At 39.6% G+C, this 26416-nt stretch overlaps 1 protein-coding gene across 10 annotated transcripts in view; it reads left to right on the plus strand.

The window, feature by feature from the left end:
• The window catches only part of PDE4DIP (phosphodiesterase 4D interacting protein), a 276664-nt gene extending 251180 nt beyond the window's left edge, over window positions 1-25484 (plus strand). For 7 of the 10 annotated variants that reach the window (XM_072644546.1, XM_072644549.1, XM_072644544.1 and 4 more), the window contains 7 exons: window positions 1749-1985; window positions 10048-10164; window positions 10948-11168; window positions 17769-17912; window positions 19447-19585; window positions 21972-22018; window positions 24145-25484. In XM_072644546.1, the coding sequence (XP_072500647.1) occupies window positions 1749-1985; window positions 10048-10164; window positions 10948-11168; window positions 17769-17912; window positions 19447-19585; window positions 21972-22018; window positions 24145-24186 (947 nt within the window). In that variant the 3' untranslated portion in view covers window positions 24187-25484. Of the gene's footprint in view, window positions 1-1748; window positions 1986-10047; window positions 10165-10947; window positions 11169-17768; window positions 17913-19446; window positions 19586-21971; window positions 22019-24144 lie in introns of those variants that run through there. The other 3 variants (XM_072644554.1, XM_072644553.1, XM_072644548.1) reach the window with 3 other exon arrangements.
• Window positions 25485-26416: the final 932 nt, after the last annotated feature.

Raw genomic sequence — 26416 nt, forward strand, 5'->3', positions numbered from 1 at the left:
CTTCTTGGTGGTTTGGTCCAGAGTCCAGAAAAGCTGGGAGAATCTTCTCTATTCATCACACAGACAATCTAATATTTCTAAATTACCGTAGAATGTGTTTTCTGTGGAGGGAGAGGGCTTTCTAAACATAGACTGACTGACACTAGGCAAATAAAATGTCTGTGACTTTCAAAAAGAAAAATTGAATAGAGAATCTGATTGTTTACTGTCTCAGGGAAGTGGCGAGTAGAGGCATAGAATTTGGAACTCAAAACTGTTTCTTTAAAAGTTTAAAAATTTGTTTTACCATGTAATTGGGGGGAAAGTAAAATATTAAAAAAGAAAGACTTAAGGGTCACTAACAAGATGCTTAGAAGGGACAGTATGCCATAGCAGATAGGGGGCTGGATTAAAAAAAATGTAATGGGGATAAGTTAAAACTTCAGATTTAGGTTAAAACATTTAATTGTTTGAATATAAGGTGAAGGAAGACTTACCTTGAGAGCATTTCACATAAAAACATTATAGGGGGTTTAGTTGAAACAGTGTTAACATGAGACAACATTGTATGTGGCCTTCTTATACTTCCTCACACATCAGGCTCTATCTCCCATCTCTGCCTTTGCAATGGTTGTCCCCTATACCTGATGTGAATTCCCTGCCCACCTCTGCCTGTTGAAATCCTAAGTTTCCTTCAAGGCTCAGTTCATACACATGAAGTCTTCTAGATCCTTCTTGAGTGGCTGGTGCCTTCTTCCCCAAAGAATCTTATATATTTTGTCATGTGGTGAAGTCAGGGAGGTCTGAATTTCAACCTTCTTAACATTTACAAACTATGGGACCTTGAATGCATGTCTAAAATGCTAAGTTACAGATGGGCATTGGTGGTGGTATCTTCATATTGGGAGTTCCTTGTATGAAGAAAATCACGAGTCTGAGTTAAAAAAAAGTGAAGATGGATCAGAGAAGGAAGACAGTGAAAGAAGTGTGTTTAAAGATCACTTAGTTTCACTTACTTATTTTATAATGAGAAAATAAAAACAGGAAGTTAGAGGAGGTGTATTCCAAAGATGATGAGATGAGCTAGGTTTGAACAGGGTAAAATTTGGAGGATAGGGATCCTCCATAGGGAAGAACAATAGGCATGAAATAGAGATGAAAATTTGTATGGTGCGTGTTGACATTTAGACTAGAGAAGACTGGAGTTGAGGGGCAGGGTGCATTATGGCTACACAAAGCTGTAATTTGAAAGAGGGTTTAGGCCTTGTCTTCCTGACATCAAAGGGTAGAATTAGTGGCAGGGCAGAGAAACTGAAGGAGGCAGGTAATGTGGGAATGGGATGATGATCTCCTGGATAGAAGCAGCAATTGTTTGGTTGATAGTTTTTCTTCTGTTCTTGAAGAGGACCAAAATGACACCATGATGGTAGAGTGAAGTGACAATGTATCTGGCTATGACTGATCAGATGAATACGAGCTCAGAATGCTTGTAGTTCAAAAGAAGGGATAGAAATGAAACATCTCAAAGAGAAAATGAATAGTACTTAATGATAGCTTGCATATAAGAAGGGAAGGAGAGCAACGATGGATATAAAGATGATGCCAAAATTTCAAGCCTTCAGAGATTGTTGCCAATATTGATAGGGATAGTAAAGTAGGAAAAAAGGGAGTCAGCTTGGAAGGGAGGAAGAAGGTGGGGAGTTGTGTCAGGAGGATGTGACTCTAGAAGTTCCCAAACAATTCCACCAAATTGTCCCTTGATCTTTCAGCTTCCAGCTGGGACATCTATCGCCAAGGGTCTCTGAGCAGTGACTTGAGCACCCTCGTGGCAGAGGTTCGGGCTCTTCGAAGTCAATTGGAATACAGCATCCAAGTGAACAATTCCCTGCGGCAACAGCTGGAGCAGAAGCTGGAGGGTAGTCCTGGGAAAGCTGCCCTCAGCTCTTCCTGCATGACCCAAGATTTCCCAGCCACTAGCCCTGGGAACAAGTGGCAATTTTTCCAAGGTAGGAAAAAAAATGTCACATAGACATGGGGGTGAAGAGTTGGGGATAAGGTGAGGTTGTTTTCAAAGAGTCTGTAGTGGAGACTCCTACACTGAGCCCTTAAGGGCTATAGATGACATCATCATCATCCATCATTCATTATCATCCATATGGAAAGTGATCCATCCTCTGTTTCCTCAATTGTAACATGGGGATAATGGGGAAAATAATAGCACCTCTCTCCTGTGGATGGTTGTTGTAGCAGTAAGCATACACAGGGGGACCTGCTATCACAGGTTCTTAGATCTGCATTCATAAAAGGAAAGGCAATTTTTGAGGGGTTAATAATAACTTTAATCAAGCACATGTATCAGTCCTTTAGTCAAGCACATGTATCATTCACCTACTTCAGGAAAGTCAACATCCTGAACCCCAAAGTAATCAACAGGTATATTTTCCTCTGACCATAATTCAAGAGACAGCTGTCTGGAGAGGGAAGCATGACATCTCGTTTCTCAAAGCCAGGGGACTCTTTAGCATCTTCCCAGTATCCTCCTCTGGCACTCAAACCTTCTTACCAAAACTTGGCCCCAGAATAAAACTGTAACTCAGAGTTTTTATACACTTTTTAGAGTCAGAGGGCATCACATTCCTAGAGAACCAGTGCCTCATTAACAAAAGGCTTGGACCTTCTTACAAACCTTCCCAGGCCTGACAAGGGATAGGAAAGATCATCCTCAGAAACATTCAAATAGAGTCATTATACTTCTTGATTATACTAAAACAAAAACAGCAAAAGATCCTACTTTCCTTGCCATTACAGTTGTTGTGAAGCTCAAATGAGATTATAATTGCAAAGTACTCAGCACAGTGCCTGGCACATAGTAAGCACTATGTAATATTATTATTATTATATAATTATAACTTCAGACAATATTGTTCTTATCATTGCAAAGTAGGTACACCAGTATTATTTCAGATAGTTTACAAATGAGAAAACTAAGGTCAGAACAGCAGTGAGTTTTCCAAGATTAGTCTCCAACTAGTAAGTGGTGGAGTAAGGATTAACTAGCTGTGGGACTCTGGGTAAGTCACTTAAACCTGTTTGCCTAAGTTTTCTCATCTGTAAAATGAGCTGGAAAAAAAATGGCAAACTACTCTAGTATTTTTGCAAGAAAATCCCAAATGGGGTCATCAGACACAACTGAAAATGACTGAACAACAATGATTCCAAATTCATAGTCTTCTCAATGCACCAGAGCATCGGACTCTGATTTAAATCTAGATGGAAGGAATATAAATCTATGTTGAGTCCTAAGTAGTTTTCTTTGCCAGGGAAGTAATTTTATTTTTAAAAAAATTTTTTCCAATGCCACATAAAACAATTTTTAACATTCATCTTTAAAAATTTTGATTTCCTAATTCTCTCCCTCCCTCCTCCTTGTTCTCCATCCCTTATGCAATAAGCAATTTGATATAGGTTATATATGTCCTGTCATACAAAACATTTCCTTATTTGTCATATTGTGAAAGAAAACACAGACCAAAAAGAAACCTATGAAAAAAAAATGAAAACATAGTATGTTTCGCTCTGCATTCAGACTCCATCAGTTCTTTCTCAAGACGTGGGTAGCTTTTCCATCAGGAGTCTCTTGGAATTGTCTTGGATCTTTGTATTGCTGAGAACAGCTAAGTCATTCACAGTTGATCATCGTACAATATTGTTGTAGTGTTGTTCTGATTGTGCTTATTTCAATTTGCATCAGTTCATGTAAGTCTCTCCAGGTTTTTCTGATATCCACCAAATGAGTACATTATTTCTTATAGCATAATAGTATTCTATCACAATCATAGACCACAACTTGTTCAGCCATTCCCCAATTGATGAACATCCCCTGGATTTCCAATTCTTCACCACCACAAAGAGATGTTATAAATATTTTTGAACAAGTGGGTCCTTTTCAGGGAGAACATTTTAAACAAGCAAGAGAGGGGCTTGTAGTAGTCCATAATCATCAAATAAGCTGGGATCCAGAAAAACACAGACATACTTTGGGCATCAGTGCAATCTTATGTGAGGTTTACATGGCCAAAGAAATGCTGTGGCCACTCAACTTCTTACCTTCTCCTTACAAGCATAGTCATTTTCTTTTTCTTTTTCTTTTTAAAATTTATTTATTTAAGTTTTCAACTTTTATTTCCACAAAATTTTGAGTTCCAAATTTTCTCCCATTTCTCCTCTCCTGCAACCCCAAAACACTGAGCATTCTAATTACCCCTATCACCAATCTGTCCTCCCTTCTAACATCCTTCTCTTCCCTTATATCCCCTTCTCTTTTGTCCTGTAGGACAAGATAAATTTCTATACCCCATTTCCTGTATTTCTTATTTCCTAGTTGCATGCAAGAACAATACTCAACAGTTATTCCTAAAACTTCGAGTTCCAACTTCTCTTCCTTCCTCCCTCCCCACCCATCCCCATTGGGAAGACAAGTAATTCAATATAAGCCATATATGTGTAGTTTTGCAAATGACTTCCATAATAGTCATGTTGTGTAAGACTAACTATATTTCCCTCCATCCTATCCTGCCCCCATTTCTTCTATTCTCTCTTTTGACCTTGTCCCTCCCCAAGAGTGTTGACTTGTAATTGCTCTCTCCTCCCATTGCCCTTACTTCCATCATCCCCCCCACCCTGCTTACCCCCTTCTCCCCCACTTTCCTGTGTTGTAAGATAAGTTTTCATGCCAATATGAGTGTCCATTTTATTCCTTCCTTCAGTCGCATGTGATTAGAGTAAGCTTCATGTTTTGTCTCTCACCTCCCCCCTTTTTCCCTCCACTGAAAAGTCTTTAACTTGCCTCTTTTATGAGAGATAATTTCCCCTATTCCATTTCTCCCTTTGTCCTCCCAATATATTTCTCTCTCACCCCTTAATTTTATTTTTTTAGATGCCATCCCTTCCTATTCAACTCAACTTGTGCTCTCTGTCTATGTGTGTGTGTGTGCGCGCATAATCCCTCCAACTACCCAAATACTGAGAAAAGTTTCAAGAGTTACAAATATTATCTTTCCATGTAGGAATGTAAACAGTTCAACTTTAGTAAGTCCCTTATGATTTCTCTTTACTGTTTACCTTTTCATGCTTCTCTTGATTCTTTTGTTTGAAAGTCAAATTTTCTTTTCAGCTCTGGTCTTTTCATCAAGAATGCTTGAAAGTCCTCTGTTTCATTTAAAGACCATTTTCCCCCTGGAAATATTACACCCAGTTTTGTTGGGTAGGTGATTCTTGGTTTTAGTCCTAGTTCCTTTGATTTCTGGAGTATCATATTCCATGCCCTTCCATCCCTTAATGTAGAAGCTGCTAGATCTTGTGTTATCCTGATTGTATTTCCACAATACTTGAATTGTTACTTTCTAGTTGCTTGCAATATTTTCTCCTTGACCCAGGAATTCTGGAATTTGGCCACAATGTCCCTAGGAGTTTCTTTTTCTGTATCTCTTTCAGGAGGTGATTGGGGGATTCTTTCAATATTTATTTTGCCCCCTGGTTCTAGAATATCAGGGCAGTTTTCCTTGATAATTTCATGAAAGATGATGTCTAGGCTCTTTTTCTGATCAGGACTTTCAGGTAGTCCCATAATTTTTATATTGTCTCTCCTGGATCTATTTTCCAGGTCAGTTGTTTTTCCAATGAGATATTTCACATTATTTTCCATTTTTTCATTGTTTTGGTTTTGTTTTGTGATTTCTTGGTTTCTCATAAAGTCATTAGCCTCCATCTGTTCCATTCTGATTTTTAAAGAACTATTTTCTTCAGTTAGCTTTTGAGCCTCCTTTTCCATTTGGCTAATTCTGCTTTTTAAAGCATTCTTCTCCTCATTGGGTTTTGAACGTCTTTTGCCAATTGAGTTAGTCTATTTTTCAAGGTGTTATTTTCTTCAGCATTTTTTTGGGTCTCCTTTAGCAAGTTGTTGACCCACTTGTTGTGATTTCTTTGCATCTCTCTCATTTCTCTTCCCAGTTTTTTCTCCACCTCTTTTTACTTGATTTTCAAAATCCTTTTTGAGCTCTTCTATGGCCTGAGACCATTAAATATTTATTTTGGATGTTTGGGATACAGAAGCCTTGACTTTTATGTCTTTCTCTGATGGTAAGCATTGTTCTTCCTCCTCTGAAAGGATGGGAGAAGATATCTGTTCATCAAGAAAGTAGCCTTTTATAGTCTTGTTTTTTCACCTTTTTTGGGCATTTTCTCAACCAGTTACTTGACTTTTGGATCCTTTGTCAAGAGTAGGGTATACTCTGGGGATCTGTAATATCTCAGTTCCTCCAAGGTGGTACAATCAAGCAGAAATTTTTGTGCCCCGAATCTGAGTAATAGAGTTTCCTCTTCACAACCACCTTGGCTCCAGTTCCCCAAAGCCAGCACTGGGGGCTGAGATTCAGATAATCTGCAGGGGCAGGGCAGCCATTCAGTGTGAGATAAAGATCAGCTGCTCAAATCTCCCAGGAGTAATAAGTTGGGGGCAGGGCCACCACACAGAACTGAGGTAAGAATCAGCTGCCCAGTGCTGCCAGGGGTTTAACAATCCAACAATGGATGCAGGCTGCTGTGGAAGCTGCTGCCACCCACCTGATGAGGCCTCTTTGGCCAGAGCTATGGGAAGACTTTTCTCCCTTCTCTGCTAGTTGAAAAAACCCTGTCACTGACCTTTGGTGCCTGTGGGTTGAGGAATCTGCAAACTGCTGCTACTGTGACTGGGGATTCTGCCCCTGAGGCCTGCTTTCATCCTCCTCCCAGAGCTGCGCTGTGTGGCCAAGGCTGGGCTAGGCTCTGCTCCCCGTCTGGTGCAACAGAAGTTTCCCATCGGCCTTTCAGGTCACCCTGGGCTGGAAATCTCCTCCACTCTGTTGTTCTGTTGTTTCTGCTGCTCTAGAATTTGTTGAGAGTCTTTCTTTACAGGTATTTTATGAGCTGTGAGGGAAGAGCTAATATATGTGTGTCTTTCTACTCCACCATCTTGGTTCTGCCCCATCATTTTCTAATAAAACAATTTGACCAGTTGCTTTTCTGGAGGAATTGGGGCCATTGTATAAGGAGTCCCTCAACTCTGGGCTCATGTATGTTCCAAGGTCAGTCCTGAGGGAAGTCTGGCCTCTAAAGAGGGAGGTTAGGCTCTTGTTATCTTTGACTCTCTGTGTTTCCTAACCCAGAGCCCTTGGGTAAATGATGTTAAAGCTTAGATTTGACTTATGTTAAGTGTTTAGTCAAAAGGAAGAAGAAAGTTGTTCAAGGTTCAAGGCAGATGGTACACAATTTATTTCCACTTTTACAAAAGAAATGCTTATTAAAACTCAAAAGACTCATAAGCATACAGTGACAGAAGTTAATACCAGACTCCATACCCTATAGATCCCAAGAGGTTATATTTAAAATATTTTTAAAATTAGCAACATATTCTTTAATTTTTTTGTGTTTATTTGCATATTAATTATATACTTCTATTCTCTGATGTAAACTCCTTGATGACGGGGATTTATTAAAAATTTGTAAAGTTTCTGTCTCCTACAGGACCTAAAACTCTGTTTTCCTTCATGAAATGTTTTCTGGTTGCCAGAGAAAAAGTGAATCCTCCCTCCTTGGAAGTCTGGTATTACATTGTGGTTCTTTTATATACTCTATATTATATTCACTTGAGTTTATGTCTTATCCTTGCTGCCCTACTGGATTATAAATTCCGTGAGGAAATGGATAATGACTTTTATTTCTTTAGATATCCCTCAGTTCTTGACACTGTACATTCATTCCACATAATTCATGCTCAAGAATAGCTACTTGAATTTAATTATTTAAGTGAATTTCAGATATCTAGATTTCAGTTTGTTTTTGACCTTAAGAGTAAGGGGCCACCAAACAAAAGTCACTTGAGAATCTTGATCCTTAAGGTTGCCTTGTGGAGTGAAAATTTTTGAAGTAGGGATTTTTGGTTCATCTGAGCTTTTTCCAGGAGGGATTCTTCCTCTCTCCCACTGGAACCATCCTGAACCATGTGTGCCTAGTGAGCCCTAAGCAATTCTTTGTTTAGAGTTGTCGAATAGCTATTGTGTCTTCACCATGACACTACACTCTCCGAATAACTCCTTCAAGGTCCATATCTTTTGTCCAAATAGGACATAGCTTGGCTCTCTCTTCTGGCAGTAGGTACCTTTGTTGAGAAGAGTGTAAATGTAGAAATTCCTTTTGCTACTAGTTAGCTCCAACTCAGGAGTCCATGAAATCCTAGATTCTTAATTTGTAAGGTTGTTTCTAAAACAAAAAATGATCATCTCAGGATCACTGTTCAATCACCTAGTCTCAGGAAAGAAACGCAAAGAAATGTCAGCCAGAGGACTGGGGTTCAGGCTCAGGTTTGCCATATCTGAGCAGCTATCATGACCACTTTCTCCCCCCTCCCCCTTAGAAGTTCAAGAGAGAGTGAGTTTCCATAGAGTTCTCACAAATTCAATAAATAAGAAGAAAGTACCAGAGCATGGAGTTACTTCTTTTAGGGTGTACTCTCCACTATCTCATCTTTGATGCAGCTTCTCTCCTCCTGATGCCTTAATGTGGACCAGAAGATTGCTTTGAAATCCTTCAGCACTGAGCACATGTGTCATTGAAAATGTCTGGGGAGCCCTATAAGCTTCAGCAGGGTCTGCTGTGGTCAGAATGTAACAGGGTAGGGCCTGACCAATCTCATTATACTCAAGTCGCCTGTCTTTAAAGGGAAGTGGTGATTAATGAGCCCTAGAGCTGCCCATGGAGGCCATGAGCCCAGCCTTATTCTTATAAATTAGAAGTTCCTCTCAGAATTCTCTCTGTTGACTTTATAATATTTCATTCCAACTTTTCCTAGGTTACATTCTTCATTTGCTACTATTTTCCATACTTGTCCCTGTCTTTCCAGGACTGTCAGGATCTTGGCTCTCAGAAGATCTGTTCCTGGATTTCCCCTTAATAGTGTGTTTTTTTCTCTAGGGAAGACATGCAGTTGTCACGTTAGATTTTTCCTTCTCATCTCCTGTGCACTCATTCCCCCTTTCGTTGTCTGCCAGGAAGTAGCAAGACTTCATGTCTACTTTCTTGCTTGTTTCTGCTTCAGCTCACATATCTCAAAGAGCCTTTTTAGGAGACTGGGCTTCACTCTATTTCAATGCCTGCAAATTGCTCTTTGTTCCCTCTATTATATCTCTCTGAAGATCCTTCTTCTGTGCTCTCTCTCCAACGAGACTCCATCAGTCTCCCATTTCCACTTTCTTTTCCCTTATTCTTCTTTTTCATTTATTCATATATAATACACACATATGTATGTATGTATGTGTATATATTAATACCCTTCACATGCTATGTTTTCTTCCCAGATTTGGTGATTGGAATGGGCTTTCATTCCCTATATCTTGGTCTGGCCGTTGTTTTTCTACTGAATCTTTTTAAAATATGAGAAAGTTTTCTTTTTAAAGAAAAGAATATTTAGATTCCAATCTGTTCCAGTAGTTTGGGGAGTCCTCTAAAAGTCTGATAGGCCCTTGATTCGTAAAGCAATTTTTTATTAAAATGAAGTAGGAGGCCTATAAAGATGTACATGCACATACATATGTCTATGTATGTATATGGAGAGAGAGAGAGAGAGAGAGAGAGAGAGAGAGAGAGAGAGAGAGAGAGAGAGAGAGAGAGAGAGAGAAAGAGAGTCTGTATACTGATCCAAAAATCTTTTCTAGCTTTTAGGGTTACCCCAAGACACTTAAGGCTCATTTTCAATAGGATGGATTTGCACTGAATGCTTCTTTATGTTGCCATGTCTAGATCTCTCTCTCTCTCTCTCTCTCTCTCTCTCTCTCTGTCTTTCTTCTCTTTGTCTCTGTCTCTCTATCTCTGGCCCCCTGCCCCCCACCTTGCCAACAAACACAAATGCACACGTGTGTCTGTAGAATGTATGATTATTGAATTATACTTGTTTAAGAGACAAATACTAGATTTGCAGATGCTTGGTAAAAGCACTTTCTGGAAACGTTGATGGCTATGGTTGTCTTTTTGGTGCAGATTCGCTTTCTTCTCCTCCAGTTCGGGACATTGATATGAATGTTCCAACGTCAGGATACTCCACAGCCACATCCAGTACTCTTGACTCAGAGACCTCACCCTTCCAGAGAACAAAAGGTATAAATATGGCAGCTGAAGAGAACTGTGATAACTGGTAGGAATGATATGGACGTAGTCTCAGGCTGATTATCTGTGTACAGATTGCTTCTACTGTGGTTTATTCTCATGCTTTTATGCCTGTCGTAGTTTTCTCTGGTAAGGATTTCCTACCATTACAGTTTTGTTTCCTTTCTATGCCTCCTCTTCAGTATTAGCAGAAGTCCTCTGCCCACTGCACATTTTTCTGATTTTCTTTTCCAGTCTGGACCACTAAATCTGTTAGTGTAGAAACTCCCTTCATCAATGCAGATCAGCAATTTGTCTGCAATTCCTGGACAGTTGTTTGAGACACCAAGAGATTACTTTACTTGTCTAGAGTTACATAGCTGTTATGTGTCAGAAGCAGGATTTCACCAGGTCTTCTAGATTCCAATATTAGCCTTCTAATCACTATTTCACACTGTCCCTCTATTGTAGAGAACATAAAGTAATCAAGGTTCCTTTATTTTTGATTTTTCTGTCCCCAAACTGTTTATTACATCTATATTTCTTTCATTACTTTTATGCACCAATTGTTATTATATCTGACTATCTGATATCACTATATGGAATGGGAAAGGATGATGTCACCAAGATTAGAATAAATTGCTTTAACTTACTTCCCTTAGTACTGGATATTTCCCAGAGATTATCTTTCCAGATGCCATCCCCTTTCCCTGTTAGTCTTTTTATCCCTTAAACTAAAGCATTGAGTAATTACAGAGGGATGATCTTTGACTTGAACTTTATTGTGCTTTTCAGAGTTGGGTTTGGATGTATCCCCTGGAAAGAAGACCCCTTCCGTGCTGGAGGGGGATGCTCCTGATGGTTCATTTGCCAACAAGCATGGTCGTCACATGATTGGCCATATTGATGACTTTAGCGCCCTAAAGCAGCAGCTCCTGGAAGGAAAACTCCTGGTGCATAAAATGGTCTCTCTCCTGCAGGTTACTCTCAACTCACCTGCCCTGCAAAGCACTGAGGTAATCAGATCATGGATTCTTTTCTCATCTTTTTCTTCTCACATCTGGGTGGTCATCCTTTCTTATGCCCCAAGATGTCTTCTTTTCCTCTAAGCTTCCTACTATTTGCTGATCCCTCTGTCTTCTCATAGTTATTCCTTGCCTCAGTATCAGACTCTTTCTTTTCTAACTCCTGGTTGGAGCATATGAACTGTACTGTTTCAGTTGTAGAAGACTCATGTTTTTCACCTTGCTTCTTTTACTGCCTTAAATTCACAAACAAGCAATCATCCTAGAGAGCAGGGTTGTGTAAAAGTCACAGACGTCAGAGTACAAACGTTAAGGTGATATGGATTCATTGGCATCCTTGTAGGTTATGAGTAAGTTCATTCTAAGCATACAGAGTAGAGAATCAGAGAGATTAATCATGACATCTTCACATTAACATGGAGCAGTGGAAGGTTCACTGATAAGACAGGCTTTTAAAAAATCACTTGAGTGATGAGAGAGATTTTTGATGGGCCGATTTGAGTGATCATGCTGCTTTGAACAGGTCTTATACTGGGATTCTTGGCTTGAAACATCTGATATCCAAATATGATGGGAAAATTGGGCACAGAGAAGAATCACATAGAGTTGGGCAGATAGTTCTCTTTTGACAATAGGGATAACCAGTCCAAGATATCTTGCACTTTATAGCACTAAATGGAGAGAATCGTCTGGGAATGAATGAGTAGGTTTTTGCATTATCCACTTATGTTAAGGCCCTATTGTGTTGTTTCATGATGTACTATGGTGGAACCATCTCAAAGAATTCAGAGTCAAACCACTTCTAATCCAAGAATAGGCATTTATTGAGACTGATACCTCTCATGAAGCAGGCTAAGTTTCAAGAGGAACAAACAACTTCAGAGAAGATAGACTTTTATAGGGTAAAGATACAGTTGCATAACAGAAATTATGAGTATTAAAAAGGCAGGAGAGGTTTGTTAAGGGAATAGGTAATAGGGGAGGAGTCCTAGCCACAGTGGAATTGCATATTATCCACACTGCATACAGAAAAACCTCTTTGCAGGGGGTATGTATGTATATAAATTATATTATAACAAGGCTCTCTAAGTCATAAGTTAACCTAAAGGACAGCTTTTGCTCTTACTGTGCAGGTACTTACTTAATGAAAGTCTCTTCTGTTGTTTTATGGTCCACATCCTGCTCTGGTCTCCTGGTGGTGCTGCTTTCTGATTGGTTGAGTCTTGTGGTCCTGTTGGAGTCATGGCTGTGGTTGTGGTTGAATGCATGGACACACCTGCTGTTTCTGTGGGAAATAGGAGTTCATGGACCCACTTGTTGTCCTAGTGATCAGTGAGACAAATATGAAGAATTAGGCCATTGTTCATGGACCTATGAAGAAATTAGTATATTGGGGCTGGGGGCAGCTTTATTAGGATTCCATCACTCTTGAATCATTTTCAGTTGTCTCTGACTCTTTGTGACCCCATTTGGGGTTTTCTTGGCAAAGATACTAGAGTGGTTTCCTTCTCCAGCTCATTTTACATATGAGAAAACTGAGGAAAACAGGATTAAGTGACTTTCCCCAGAATCAGACAGGTAGTGTCTGAAGCTGAATTTGAAATTAGGAAGATGAGTCTTCCTGACTCCATGACCTGCACTCTATCCATTATACAACCTACCTGCCCCCATATAACTAGTGAATATTGATGCAAAAAGACAAAAGTCTAACAAAAAGATTATAGCAAGATATTGAAAAAGGTTATTCACTGTGCACAAGTTGTGTTTCTACTAGAAATGCAAGGGTGGTTTAACATTAGAAAATCAATGAACATAATCATTTCATACATCATAGTTAACTGAAAATACCTATAATCCATATTTTACTTTGTCTGTATTTGTTTGGTTCTCGGGCAAACTTGATAAATTTCTAATAGTAATATTGATGAAATGCATCAAAGTATGTTTAAGTTTGGGGACTTTTGTAAAAATGTATCAATTTATATTAGTTAACCCATATTTTAATAAAAGTAAAAGCAAGAATGTATGATACAAAGCCCCATCTTTGGTCACATGATTCACAAGTTGGCAGAATAGTTTTTATCAAAATTCCCTAGGCCCAAGCACTTGAAATTAAGGACAAAAAATGCATTATTAGTAGTAATTTAATCTTGTTCCACAAACTGAAAAGACAGAAAAACCAACTACATGAGGTAAAAAGGCTTCTGAAACAACATAGGAGAGCTGAGATATTTGAAGCCTATGCATCTCCAGTCTACCTTAGGTGTTGAGCTCAGTCAGCCCAAGCCACCTCATAGGCTTTGGTCTTGAGTTTCAAGCCCTGTCTATGATGACAACCCTCTCCCCTCATAGTACTGACCACAGTGGAACCCACTCAGGCCTATGAGAGGTATGATACTTGATGGAAAGCAGGTCACAACTATGAACAAGAGTTGCAGGAGACAATGTATCATGGAGCCACTTAGAGGGGTAGGGATTCCATGACTCTGAGAAGGAAGACTAGAAGACCACCTGTTGTTTTGCTTTAGAATTTGCATCAATTTAGCAGTCCCTCATAATTCAGCCTTGGGGATTTGTTTTGGAGAAAATGGGGGGGTTTCAATGCAGTGGAAAAGGGGGAGGGATCAAGCAGCAAGGAAGGAAGCCTGAAATGAATTATAGGAAAAAACCAAAAGGCAAAATTCTACCCAAGAAAGTCTGAGTATAAGGCGAGCTCCCAAGTATAAAAAAAATCTAATAATGGGACTCATCAACACAGAAGGAATAATAGTTAAGAATTTTTAACAGGCCTTAACAATGATCAAGTATTATACTTGAAACAAAAAAGATGACAAGGAAGATTAAAATTCATAGAACTGAACAGAAGAAGAAATCTCTTGCTGAGACTCAGCTGTTATGATTACCGAAGTTAAAGTAGGGTAAAGCAGCAAGAGAGAAGATGGATCAATGTAACTAGTGAATATTGGTGCAAAAAATTTAAATAGAAATCTAACAAAAAGACTATAGCAAAATATTCAAAAAAGTTATTTGCTATGAAGAAGTTGTGTTTCCCCTAGAAATGCAAGCGTGGTTTAACATTAGGAAATCAATTAACATAATCACATTAAAAACAGAAAACACATGATTATATCAACAGATACAGAAAAAGCCTTTGGAAAAAATAAAGCACCTAGTTGAGCTAAATATCTTAAAAAACATAGTAAAGGTCCTTTCAAAATATGATCAAAATATATATCTAATATCCAAAGGTAACATTGTTACAGTGGAGAAACATTAATTTCCCTAATAAAGGCAGGGATAAAAGTACAGACTTTATTATTTGAGACAGTTTTATAAATTCTAATGATTTGCAATAAGATAGTAGAAATAAGGGCATAAATATTTATCAAGAAGAAATGGAAGTATTCTTATTTATAGAGTATATGATAGCTAATGTAAAGACTTGGGTAAATCAGCAAATGAACTGAGATGATCATAGCTTCAGTAAGGTAGCAGAATACAAAGTCCACTCCTCTCCAACATTTCTATGTAGAACAATAATAAAATACCAGAAAGAATTGATAGAGACATCTTACTCAAAATAATGACAAAATGAATAAAATATTTTAGAGTCAATCTACCAAGACACACACCCATTTACATGTGTACCTATCTATTTATATCTATTATACACAATTATACACAATTACACACAATTACAAACCACTCTTCATAAAAACAAAGAAAAATTTAAACAATTGGAGAGAGATTCATTGCTCCATATTTGAGCTCCATCAACCTAATAAAAAAATATGGTACTATTTAAATTCAATTACAGACTTAGTAGCATGGCAATCAATCTACCAAGGTGTTATTTTTACAGAACTAGAGAAAATAATAAAATTCACATTCAGAGACACATTCAGAATCTCAAGAGAAATAGTAGGAAAAATTACATAAGTGGAGTAGTCTTCCAGACTTGAAATAATCATCAAAACTATTTGGTGCTGGTTAAAAAATGGAAAAGTAACCCAGTAGAACTAAGTAAGCAAGAATCTGAATTTAATTTAATAATTCAGTGCTCAATAACCCCAGGGACAGCAATTATATAGGCAAAGTCTCCACAGTTGAAAAGAATTACCATGAAAACTGGAAAAACACTTCAGTAAAAATTAGGTTTAGACTGGCATGTTATACCACACAGTATAGTAAGTTACAAACTGATACCTAACTTACATAGAAAAGATTATGTCATTAAAAAGTTGGAGGAAAGTGGAAATAGCTTTCACAACTATGTCTAGGGAGAGGATTCTTAAACAATGGAGGGAAGTGAGCATAAAAGGGAAAACAGGCCATTTTGATTATGTAAATTAAAAAAGCTTTTGCACAAATAAAGCCAATGCAGTTAGGATAAGCAAAAAACTGGTAATGGGGGAATCTCTGCATCACATATGTCTGACAAAAATGTCTGACATAAGACATATAAGGAAATAACAGACATTTATGAGCAAAGGCTATTATTCCTCATTAGACAAACTGTGAAAGGATATGATCAATTTTCAAAAGAAGAACTTAGAAGTAATAATAACCATCAAATGACTAGAAATAAGAGAAATACACAGTAAAACAAATCTAGAGTTTCATGACACCTCTATTAAATTTTAAGTTATGACAAAATGTGGAGATGGTATTGGAGGGGATGTAGGGAAATAGATACACGTATATCTTATTAATAGTGCTATGAATTGGATTATCCATTCTGGAAATCAATTTGGAATTATGTGAGAAAAGTGGCTAAACTGCTTCTCCCTTTTTATACCCATATTCCCGCTTCTGGACATGTAACCCCAAGGAGATTAAAGTGCTAAATACACTTTTGTTCTATTTATCATAGCACTTTTTATCTTATCAAAGACTTGGAATGGGTGGCCATTAATTGAGAATAGTTTACTTGACATATGAATACAATGGAATATCTTTTAACTATAGAAATGATGACCTTCAGATATTCAGAGGAACATGGAAAGACCTGTTTGAAGTGATGCAGAGAGAATTTAACAGAACCAGGAAACCAACACAAAGACTAGAGTTATACAAACTTAAAAATTAAAATGAAACTCAAAACACTGTAGTTATGATGAACATTATTGTCTCTGGGGGAAATTGAGTTGAAGAGGTGGGGGATTAAGATTGTGGTGTGTTGCATACTCTTTCAGGGACAGGTGTAGTACAGGTGTTTCTGTTTAATTATTTTTCTTTGTCCCTTCAAAGGCTGAGGATTCACAAGGATGCTGATGAATATGAGGGCATTCAGAAATCAACATGTTGTAAAAGACAGAGGTGGTTAATAAAAATAAGAGAGACAGAGAAACAAAAGAGACATGGAGACAGAATGACAGAGACAGAGAGGTCTTCCTGTGAAATAGTCAACATTAATTAGAAACAGTTGATGGGGAAGGCTAACAGGAAATAATCCTACTACAATGCTACAATGGCAAGTAAATTCTAGGGTATGAGTCTATTACAAGTGCAATTATCACCTCATTTTGCAGAGGAGGAAACTGAGGCAGTTGCCTCATGCCTTGAAGTGAATTGACCACAGAGATCAGAGGTAGTTAGTTTGTAGAGGATTAACATAACTCACAAAATGGCAAGAAAGAGGAAATGGAAAGAGAGGAGGAAATGAGGGGAGCAGGGGAAGAGGGAAAGAAAAATGGAGAATGGAGGAAGAAAGGAAAGGAGAACAGAGGAAAGAAAGGAAGGAAGGAAACATCTTTGTCATTATAAATGTTATTTAGCATTCATTGACTGTGGTATGAGGGCTTGAGGTGGGGAATAGTTGCCTAATAGCTATTTTATAGACCTAGAATGATGAAGAGATTCAACTTTGTGACCAAATCCAAGTTGTCAGTCAAGTAGGTGATGTCAAGCCAAGAATAAAACTCAGGCTTCCTAAATTTATGATCCCTGTAAACCTTGAAATGCACATAACACATCTTCACTGACCAGAGGGGTGATTATGACCTGAGGCAGCTAAGCCCCAATAACCAATGAGGATATAGAAGTAGGAAGGGAGAGGAGATACAAGGACAGATGAAAGAGACAGAAGTGGAGAAGAATGGAAGAGAATAAATGTTTATATAGAGCCTAACATATACCAAACACTGTGTTAAAAACTTTTAAAATTTATTTTTACAAACATCTCCTCTGATCTTTACAACAAGACTATCAGGTAGGTGCTAGATTGCTCTCATTTTACAGATGAGGAAAGTGAGGCAAATAGAGGTTAAGTGACCAGCCCAGGGTCACACAGCTAGTAAGTGCCTTGAGGTTGGATTTGAATTCAGGTCTCCCTGACTCCATTCTCAGCACTCTCCCCCCTGCTCCACGAGCTGCCTTTAAAAATAGAGGAAAATTTCCATCTGAGTTGGAGAGCTAGAAGCAGATCAGTAGTCTCCCATAAGGGAAGTCATTACTCAAGGTTGCATATTCTGGGTTATGCAATCAGAAAAGTATTTAGGGGTCCAAGATAGGGTCTTCTCTCAGCCAGAACCCTGCCATGGAGAACATGTTCAGACCTTAGAAGCATGTTTACCTTCTGTCCTTTACTAGATTCTGATCTCTGGAAGCATCCACCAACTCTGGGGTAAGACCAAAACCCTGCACCAGATCTTGGAGGAGTCTGATGCTCTCCTCACCATGTTCTGGAGAGCAGCCCTGCCCAGTACCAACAGGCCTACATTGCAAAAGAAAGCGGTAAGAGGTGGGACGGATGTGTAGCACATATTTCAGGCAGATTGAAGTATTTCCACAAGAGAAGCTGGGACCGAGTAACAGACAAAGGGAACTGCCAGGAGATAGCCTTTTGGAGAGAGGGGGTATGAATGTGAAGGATTAATGCAAGACAAGGCTTTCTGGCTTGTGTTCCCCATATTCAACTCCATAGGGATTTCCTTTTCCCCTGGGATGAGCTACTCAACCAGAGAAACAAAATGACACACCCTCTGGAGATATTAAAAATGTGCTACTATTTTTTTCCATTGGAGATTTCTAGAGTGAAAGAGCCAAATATTCACCATTTATCTTTCTCCTTTAATGATAACAATAGCCATCATTTATCTACAGCACTTACAAATATTACATCATTTGATCCTCACAATAACCCTGGGAGGTAAGTGCTATTATCCCCGCCTTTTGCAGAAGACAAAACTGAGGCATTCAGTTTAATTGACTTAACTAAGCACAGCAAGTAAGTATCTGAACTCAGGTCTGCCTGACTATAGATTTGACGTCATCTCTGCTACACCACTTGGCTTCCATTAAATTCTTCTTTTACAGCCATCAGTACTGCACAAGCAGTCAGACATAATAACAAACTGATCCCATTAAGTCATAGGGCTTCCCAGGCACAGACATCAAAAGCCTGGGATGGCTTTAGTATCTTAGAATTCTGGGGGAGGAGGTAGGGAAAGTCTGAGAAATTGACCGTCATTCCAAGGACCCTTTTCTGAGCTCATGCCTGGCTTTCAGGTTAGAACAGAGTTGGTGGACATACTTCAAGGGGTCCATAAACTTGGATGGAAAAAAAAATTTGTACCTTTATTTCTACTAACTTCTTTCTGAAATTTATCATGCCCTTCAATCATGAATGTAGGTGACATGTAATCTGATAAAGGGGTTTATCAGCTTCACCAGATTGCCAGAGGGGTTCATGCCTCCAAAAGTTTAAGGGTCCCTGAGCTAGAAAATCTCTAGATTGAGTCCAGTACCTCTTTCTCCTCCTAGTAGGGGCTAGATGTTGGATTATTGTCCTAGATCCAGCTACAGATAGTTGCATCAGGCTCAATGACTGTTTACTGTTTTTAAGAGATTTGACAAGTTTTTATCAGCCTAAACGCAAATTTTCCCATGCATTTTCCCAGTTGCTGAATAAATTAACACACATTTAATGAATGCCCAACCTTCACATAATGGCATAGTAACTGTGCAAATGATGTCAAAGAACCCTGGTAATAGCAAAGAAGAAAAAGATTATAGGTAGTTTTTTTAAAATTAAAATTCTGACATGCCCTATTTCGTTCAGCTCCCAGTTTATCTGTATGCCTGCTTTAGATGTTTTAAAGCCACATTCTTATGAAGTCCTGTCTGTAGAACCAGATTTTCTTTGGTTAGCAGAAGGGTATTGTGGGTAACAGAGGGAGGTCATCCCAGAAGTACAGCTGAGAAGGGTGTGGAATCCTACTTTGGGCTTTATTAGGCATTCTAACCAAGAACCTGATCTTTTATTTAGGAGGAATCAATGAAAGGAGAAATTCTAGCTCTGAAAACCAAATTGTCTGAGCAAGAGAATCTCCTTAAGAATACAAATGAATGCCTAAAGACAACCAAGCTGGAGAAGGAGAACTTGGAGCAGTTCATTGTCAAGCAATGTAGGTGTTTCCAGGCAGCACTGCTTGAGGTCAAGGAGGCTGGGGACGTAAGGTGGAAAAAAGAAACTTTTTTTTACACGTCCCTGCCCTTCTGATAGATGTCCAGTAATCATGGAGACCAAAAAGGTCCCATCACATGAATTTGTCCATGAATGGAGCTTTCCTGATGTCTCCACGCCTCCTATAAATTATGTCTAAACAATCCACATGTGTTTACTATGTGTCAGGCAATATGCTAAATACTGGGGATACAAAGAGAGAATTAAATGTTCCTGCCCTCAGGGAGCTTAAATTCTATCACAGACAAAACAATGTGTCTATATAATAGATACATAATTATAAAAAGTAAATAGAAGACAATTGAGGGGAAGGAACTAGCAACTGGTGGAAGAAGATCAGTATAAGCCCCATGGAGAAAGTGGTACTTGAGATGAGATTTGAAGTAAGATGTGGATTCTAAGACATGTTGGTGAAGAGATGGAGTCCAAGTATAAGGAAAACTATACAAGGGCAAACACACACATACACAAAAACAAAATATATGACACCAGCAGGAATATCTGGTTGAATCATAACAGTGGGTGAAGAGGAAAAATGTGTACTAGGACTGGAAAGTATAGGTTTAGGCCAGGTTGAGAAGAGCTTCAAGTGCTAGGAGAATTTGTATTTTATCTTATAAGCAATACAGAGTGATGGAAGCTTCTTTAGCAGGTCAGGGACATAGTCAGACCTGTGCTTTAGGAATATCACTTTGGGAGCTGTGTGTTAAGATAGACTGGAAAAGGAAGAGACTGTAGGTAGGAAGACCCAAATAGGTGGCTATTATGATTGTCCTGGAAAGAGGTAATGAGATTTGAAACTATTAGGGTGGTCATGTAAATGGATAGAAGAGATAGACTTGACATTGGTGATGCCAAAGGAGGGTGATGGAAGAGTCAAGGATGGCATTGAGATGGTGAATCTGGATGACTGGAAAGACCCTCTAGTATTCTCAACATAAAGAGGGAAGTGAGGCAGAGAGGGGTGGGTTATTATGGAAACATAATGAGGTCTGTTTTGGACATGTTGAGTTTGAGATGCCTATAATTTATCTAATTTAAAATTCCCAGTAGGTAGTTGATGATGGAACTCAGGAACTGTATATATTACAGCTGTATGGAGAGAGATGGGAATTGAACCTACAAGAGTTAGTGAGTTCACCTAGAGAGTAAAGAGAAGGAAGAGGAGAGGATCCAGGACTGATCTTTTAAGTTTATCCATGGATAAACTTATGGAACATAGCTGAAGATTCATCAAAAGAGAATAAGAAAAAGTCAGATAAGTAGAAATGAGAGAAAAGTATCTTCAAAAACAAAAAAACCCAAAACACAAAGAGGAGAGAGTAGTCAGGAAAAGACAAATATCATATGCTCCAGAAGGTTCAAGATAGATGAGGACTGAGAAAAGATTACTGGATATAGCAGTTAAGAGACCATTGTGAACTTTGGAGAGTGGATTCTCAGTTGAATAAGAATGTCAAAAGTTATGTTTCAAAGGATGAGTGAGAGAACAGGAGGTGGAAGGAAAGTGTAAAGATAGTGGGAGTTTTCCCCCTAGAAATTGGCTGTGAAAAGGAGGAGAGAACACAGGGTGATAGATTGAAAGGACTGTTAGGTGAGTTTTTTAAAATAGGGTCAAGTGAGGGAGGGGTTGTGTTGTGTTTTTTTTTTTTTTAAAGATAGGAAAGATTTGGTTGCGTTTGTAGGCAATACAGAAGAATAGGGATTGATTGCAGATTAGAAAGTTGGGGTGATTGCTAAGAGATAGGAGTAGATGGAATGAAGGTGCAGGTTCTTTGGGAGAAGGGTCATGTCTCATCAAAGAGCTGAATAAAGGAGGAAATGAAAGAAATAAGTCCAAGGGGATTTTGGTGAGAGTAGTGGTGAATGGTCTCTTTTACTGGTAAGGTGAGGTGAGGGGGAAGGGATCTGTGAGAGGCTGAGAAAGAGAAGTTTCAAAGAGTGTCTATGGAGAGTCTCTCTTGTAATGGAGAGCTGATTGGGGAAGAATGAAAAGATTTCTTTTCAGTAGCAAGGGTCCATTGAGATTAGACAAAATCAATGCGGCCCAGAGTCCGCATGGTTTTCTGGCTTCCTAAAGCACCATTCTGTCATAGAATTGGATGTAATGGTCAATGTGAATACTCTGAGGTTGGGTACAGTCAGGCAAGAACAGTGATAGGATAAGGGGGCAAGGGATTTAGATAGAGAGAAATCATGAATGAGAGATATGAGGTTGACCAAGCAAGGTAAGCCAAAGTAGCAAACTTACAAAGCATCTCTACTGTGTATGCTAAGCCAAGTGAGTCATTAGCAGACTTGTGATTTTTGCCTTCTTATTGTTCCAGTAACTAGGACACATGATGTTTTGAAGAAGGCAAGAAGAAATCTTGAGGTAAGAGAGTTTGGCAGTGATCAGCTCAACCAGCTAATCATGGGACCCACTACCACCTCATCCACCAATCTTTACACCTGCAATCAAGTGGCCACCAAAGCTGCAGTGTAGCTTTGAAGGAAACCATGATCTTTCCACCACTTGCAATTGTTATAGTGGGGCCACTGTTCTGCTTCCCATTTCTTTGTCACCTCTGTGCCCTCTCCTATGTTGTCAACCTCACTCATGCTCTTCTCTATTTATTTCCATGACTTCCTTTTTACTTTAAGCTTGATATCTGAAGAAATGCCATTCGTTTCCAACCTGGAGGAACAGGAAAAGTAAGCCATCATGGCTGTGTGGCTACCACAGGGAGAAGAGAGGGAGGGATCTACAGAAACACCAGGACCCTCCTGTCTCTTTTCTTTCAGAAGAATGGTTGATGTTTGTCAAGCTTGGTGGGTAGGAATTGGGGGTGGCATGGGTAGAGATTAGGTCAGCTAGCCATAGTGAATACAACTGAAGAAAAGGGAGATGCAGAGGGACTGAGGTCTCTGAGAGGTCTGTACTATACCAGCTGGATTGGCAAATAGCTTTCACATCAGCAGTTTTCCATTTCTTCTAACCTGATTTCTGAATAGTAAAAGTTTGAAATGACTACAACAAAGAAAAGCAGCAGGCAAAATATGACATTACCTGGGTCCCATACACTCCTAAGCTTTTCCTTTAAGGAGTAACAGAGAGTTTTTCTATAAATTTCCTCATGACAAATTTTGAATGGGATCTCTTAAATCTTATTCTGAAGAGACTGAGATAGTTCATGAAACCTAAAATAGGGGGTGGCTTAAGGAAAAGAATTCTAAACACACACACATATTGTTTGAAGCAAAAGGCATGAAGGCGTGAGGATTAATTGGGAGAAGCCCCTTCTCCAAAGAGCTATTTGAAGCCCCTAAAAGAAATAGAAGGAATAACTTTAAAACCATGGGCAAATTATTCTCAACACAACTCCTGAGAACCTTACTCTTAGAAACCTGGAAGTGGTAACCTTGTGTAAAGACCACCTTCAGAGGAGATAGGGAATGACTCTGTTCTTCTCTTTGCTGACATCCCTTCTTTCTTCCTTGGACAATTCATTTCTCTCCTGAGCCCCTTCAGAGCAGTACTTCCAAGATTAATTATGTAAAGCTTCATCCCTCTCCTAGTCAGGGTAACAACAACAGACTCTCACATCTGGTTTTTTATTCCCCCAGCTTCCTTCCTTTTCTCTCTGCTATGATCAAAGTCTTTTGTGGTGTAGTGCAAAGAATATTTGATGGGTAGCTGGAAGAGATGGGTTCTAATTCTACCTTAGTCACAGGGCACAAACCAGTTAGCCTCTCTCGATCATTCTTCATTTATAAAACAATGAGATTCTATTCAATGTTCTCTGAGGTTGCTATGACTCTTTACTATGGCTCTTTCAAAGAGGAAAAAGAAGTTGCTCTCACCAGAGCAGGGAGCATGGCAAGATCTCTTCTCCCCAGCAGGATGTTTCCTCCTTTATTTTTGCCTTAGATGCTAATTGCCATTCTCCTTGACCAGCATGAAATGCTATCCTTTTGCTCCAAACAGAGGGTACTAATCAGAGATCTCCCTACTGAGGAATGGGAGTAATTGCAGTGTACTGGAAAGAGAACCAGGACTGAGAGCTTGGAGATTGTTTGTTTACAGTTCTAGCACTAAGTGCTTGATCTCAGGCAAATCACTTACCCTTCCTTAACTTCTCCTTGCTCATCTGGAAAATGTCAGGGTTGGGCAATGGTGGAGTTCTGCAATATCCTGCTTTCCTGCTTTGATACAGGATTCTGTGGGCTTTGACTCTGCAGCAGCTTTATGCAAGGAGGGCATCAGTAACTCTAGGAGGGGGCCCATAGGCTTCTAGGTCCACCTAGAAGCTTTCCAACTAGCCTGTTGGCACTGAGCTCTCCTTACTATATTTGAGACTGTCCCACCTTACTGATTCTTTTCATATGAATATAATACAAATATACCCAAAGGCTGTCCTTGGCTTCTGCTAACCTACTTGTTCTATGTTGTCCCCAACCACAACACTTCTAGTTATACCAGTCAAATGACTTTTTCTTTCTCTTGTATTCCACCCACAGGCTACTTCTCAAAGAGTTCCACCGGTCACCCAGGTCATGTGACTACTGTCTTCCAGGAGCCAGAGAGAAAGCGAAGCCTTCAGGGGTCCCTGAAGCAGCAGGAAGGACTTGCCTGTCCACAATTTCTCCAGTTACCTAACCATTGAGGAGCAGTCAGGTCTCACCTTTGGAAGCTGTACTGTGGGGCTTAGAGGACCCAGAAGCAGGAGAGAGAACGCTATCTTGCTGGAGGTTGCATGGAAATGGAAACAACCCAGCAAATTCAGTATTATCACCATCCTAGCAGGTTCCAAATAGCTCTGGGCAAAAATGTAGAAACTTAGTTATGGGTGTAGAACCTAAAATGCTGCTTATTCCTTAGCCTTGGGTCGCTTGGATCAGGTCCCAAGGGAGCAGAAAACCTAGATGTCTGCAGCACAAGCTTCTATCCTCAGTAGCTGTCCTTTAAATGCATAAACTCAGGGGAAACACTACCCATTCCTCCCTGTGAATGGGTGGTGGACTGGCCTACAGACACTGGACCTTATAATCCATTAGAGAAGTGTACATAGATCAGGGCAACTGTAGAAGCACATTTTCCTATTATCCATGAGCACTTGCAAAAGGTGGTCCAAGGACTGACCTAGTCCCCTGGTGCTCACTATTCACAACTCTTCTTTTCCTGGAGCAGCCTTATTTGAATAGTTCACAAGGGATAGATATGTGGATAATAACATGCAGAAAGTAACATCCAGAACTGAAATTTCACCCCTGGAACGATCACCACAGTGTCTTGCCTACTTTTGCCCTGGCATGGAGAGAAATGAGACTTAGAGGTCTCAGGCCAGATTGTCCCCTTCACCTTGGAGCAGTGGCCTTATAAAAGGCTGAATTCCTGGACTGTTTCCCACCTTCTATATCTAATCATCTAATTATTTTTTCTCAATTTTGTATGAACAATTTTCACTTGATTCGGTTTAGCTGTGGGATGGTTTTCATTTGATGTACCCTTTCTTTGTCCTAATTTCTCCCTCTCAGGGAACCAGGAATAGCTGGCTAGATACTGACCAGCACCAAGCCTCCATTCTGGGTCCTCAGTTAGACAAAGTGATGCCCATTCTTAGCTGAAATGTAAGAAGACCCCCGCTGTGGTGAAACCTTCTTTGTGGCATCTACACGCTTGTAGGATATATGTGTGCATGTGTATATGCTGCCATAGTGGTGTGAGCCACAAGTTAAACAGTTGAGGACAGGGGGGAAGCAGCAGGTGAGAGATGTTCCAGTCTTCTTACTAGGTTGTTTTGTGAATAAGGGGAGGATAGATTGTATGTAATAAATAAAAGTTTTTTTCTTCACTTGAACTTCTGTTTCCTGCTGAATTAGACACCAGTTAAATATGGAACCTGTGTCTCCTTTCTTGAATTTGCACATTTCATGGTGTTAGAGACCCTCAGCCCTCAACTTTAGGGTACCCTCACTATAGGTCTGTAATGGTGGACTAGGTTTAAGGAACACTGTTTGAGGATCTCCGTATCCTCATTAAGTGTGCCTTATGTACATACCTCATCTCCTTTGGAAAATGCAAAAACACAGTCCCCATTTCCCTTCCTCTTCCCAAGAGCCCTATGGACACATCAGGTGCAGCAGCACCCACTTCTCAATGATAAAGTCACTGCTTTCCAATGCAGCCCACCCCCAGAAACTTAGGCAGCATGCTGACACATGAACTAGCCTTCGCTGCTGCCTCATGTGATGTGGGGGAGAGGGGAGGGTCTGAACAGGGGGTGCATCCTGGCAAGGCATCCCCTCTGTAAATGGAGGGCATGGCATCATCCTGGTGGCATCAGTTCTGACCTGGGACATGGGGAGTTTAAGTGACTTGGGAGGGTCCCACAGTGCAAATGTGAAGGTCACACCTGAACTCAGCTCTCCCCACCTTGCCATATTGTATTAGTCTGTTCCAATGTGTTCATTATGTAAGTGTAGTTTATTTTTCATCGTAGAAAGATGCTGAGCACACACGACTGCTTTCAGTTGCATGCCTATGCTTGCAGGCTTTATAGGAAGTACTGGAATGAGCAAGTTATGTACATGTATTTATTAGGCAGGAATGAATGACCAGATCAAGGCATATACCTATCTTATGACAACTCATTACCCAATGTACCTGAATAATCCCAGCTCTCCGACTGCCAGCATCACTGTGTGTTGACAACATACAGTAATGGAAGGAGATGCACAAGACTTAGGTTGTATGATAATCTTTATTTTAAGAGTTACATTCATGGGAAAG

This window comes from Notamacropus eugenii, chromosome 2 (genome assembly GCF_028372415.1).
Source record: "Notamacropus eugenii isolate mMacEug1 chromosome 2, mMacEug1.pri_v2, whole genome shotgun sequence".
Lineage (NCBI taxonomy): Eukaryota > Metazoa > Chordata > Mammalia > Diprotodontia > Macropodidae > Notamacropus > Notamacropus eugenii.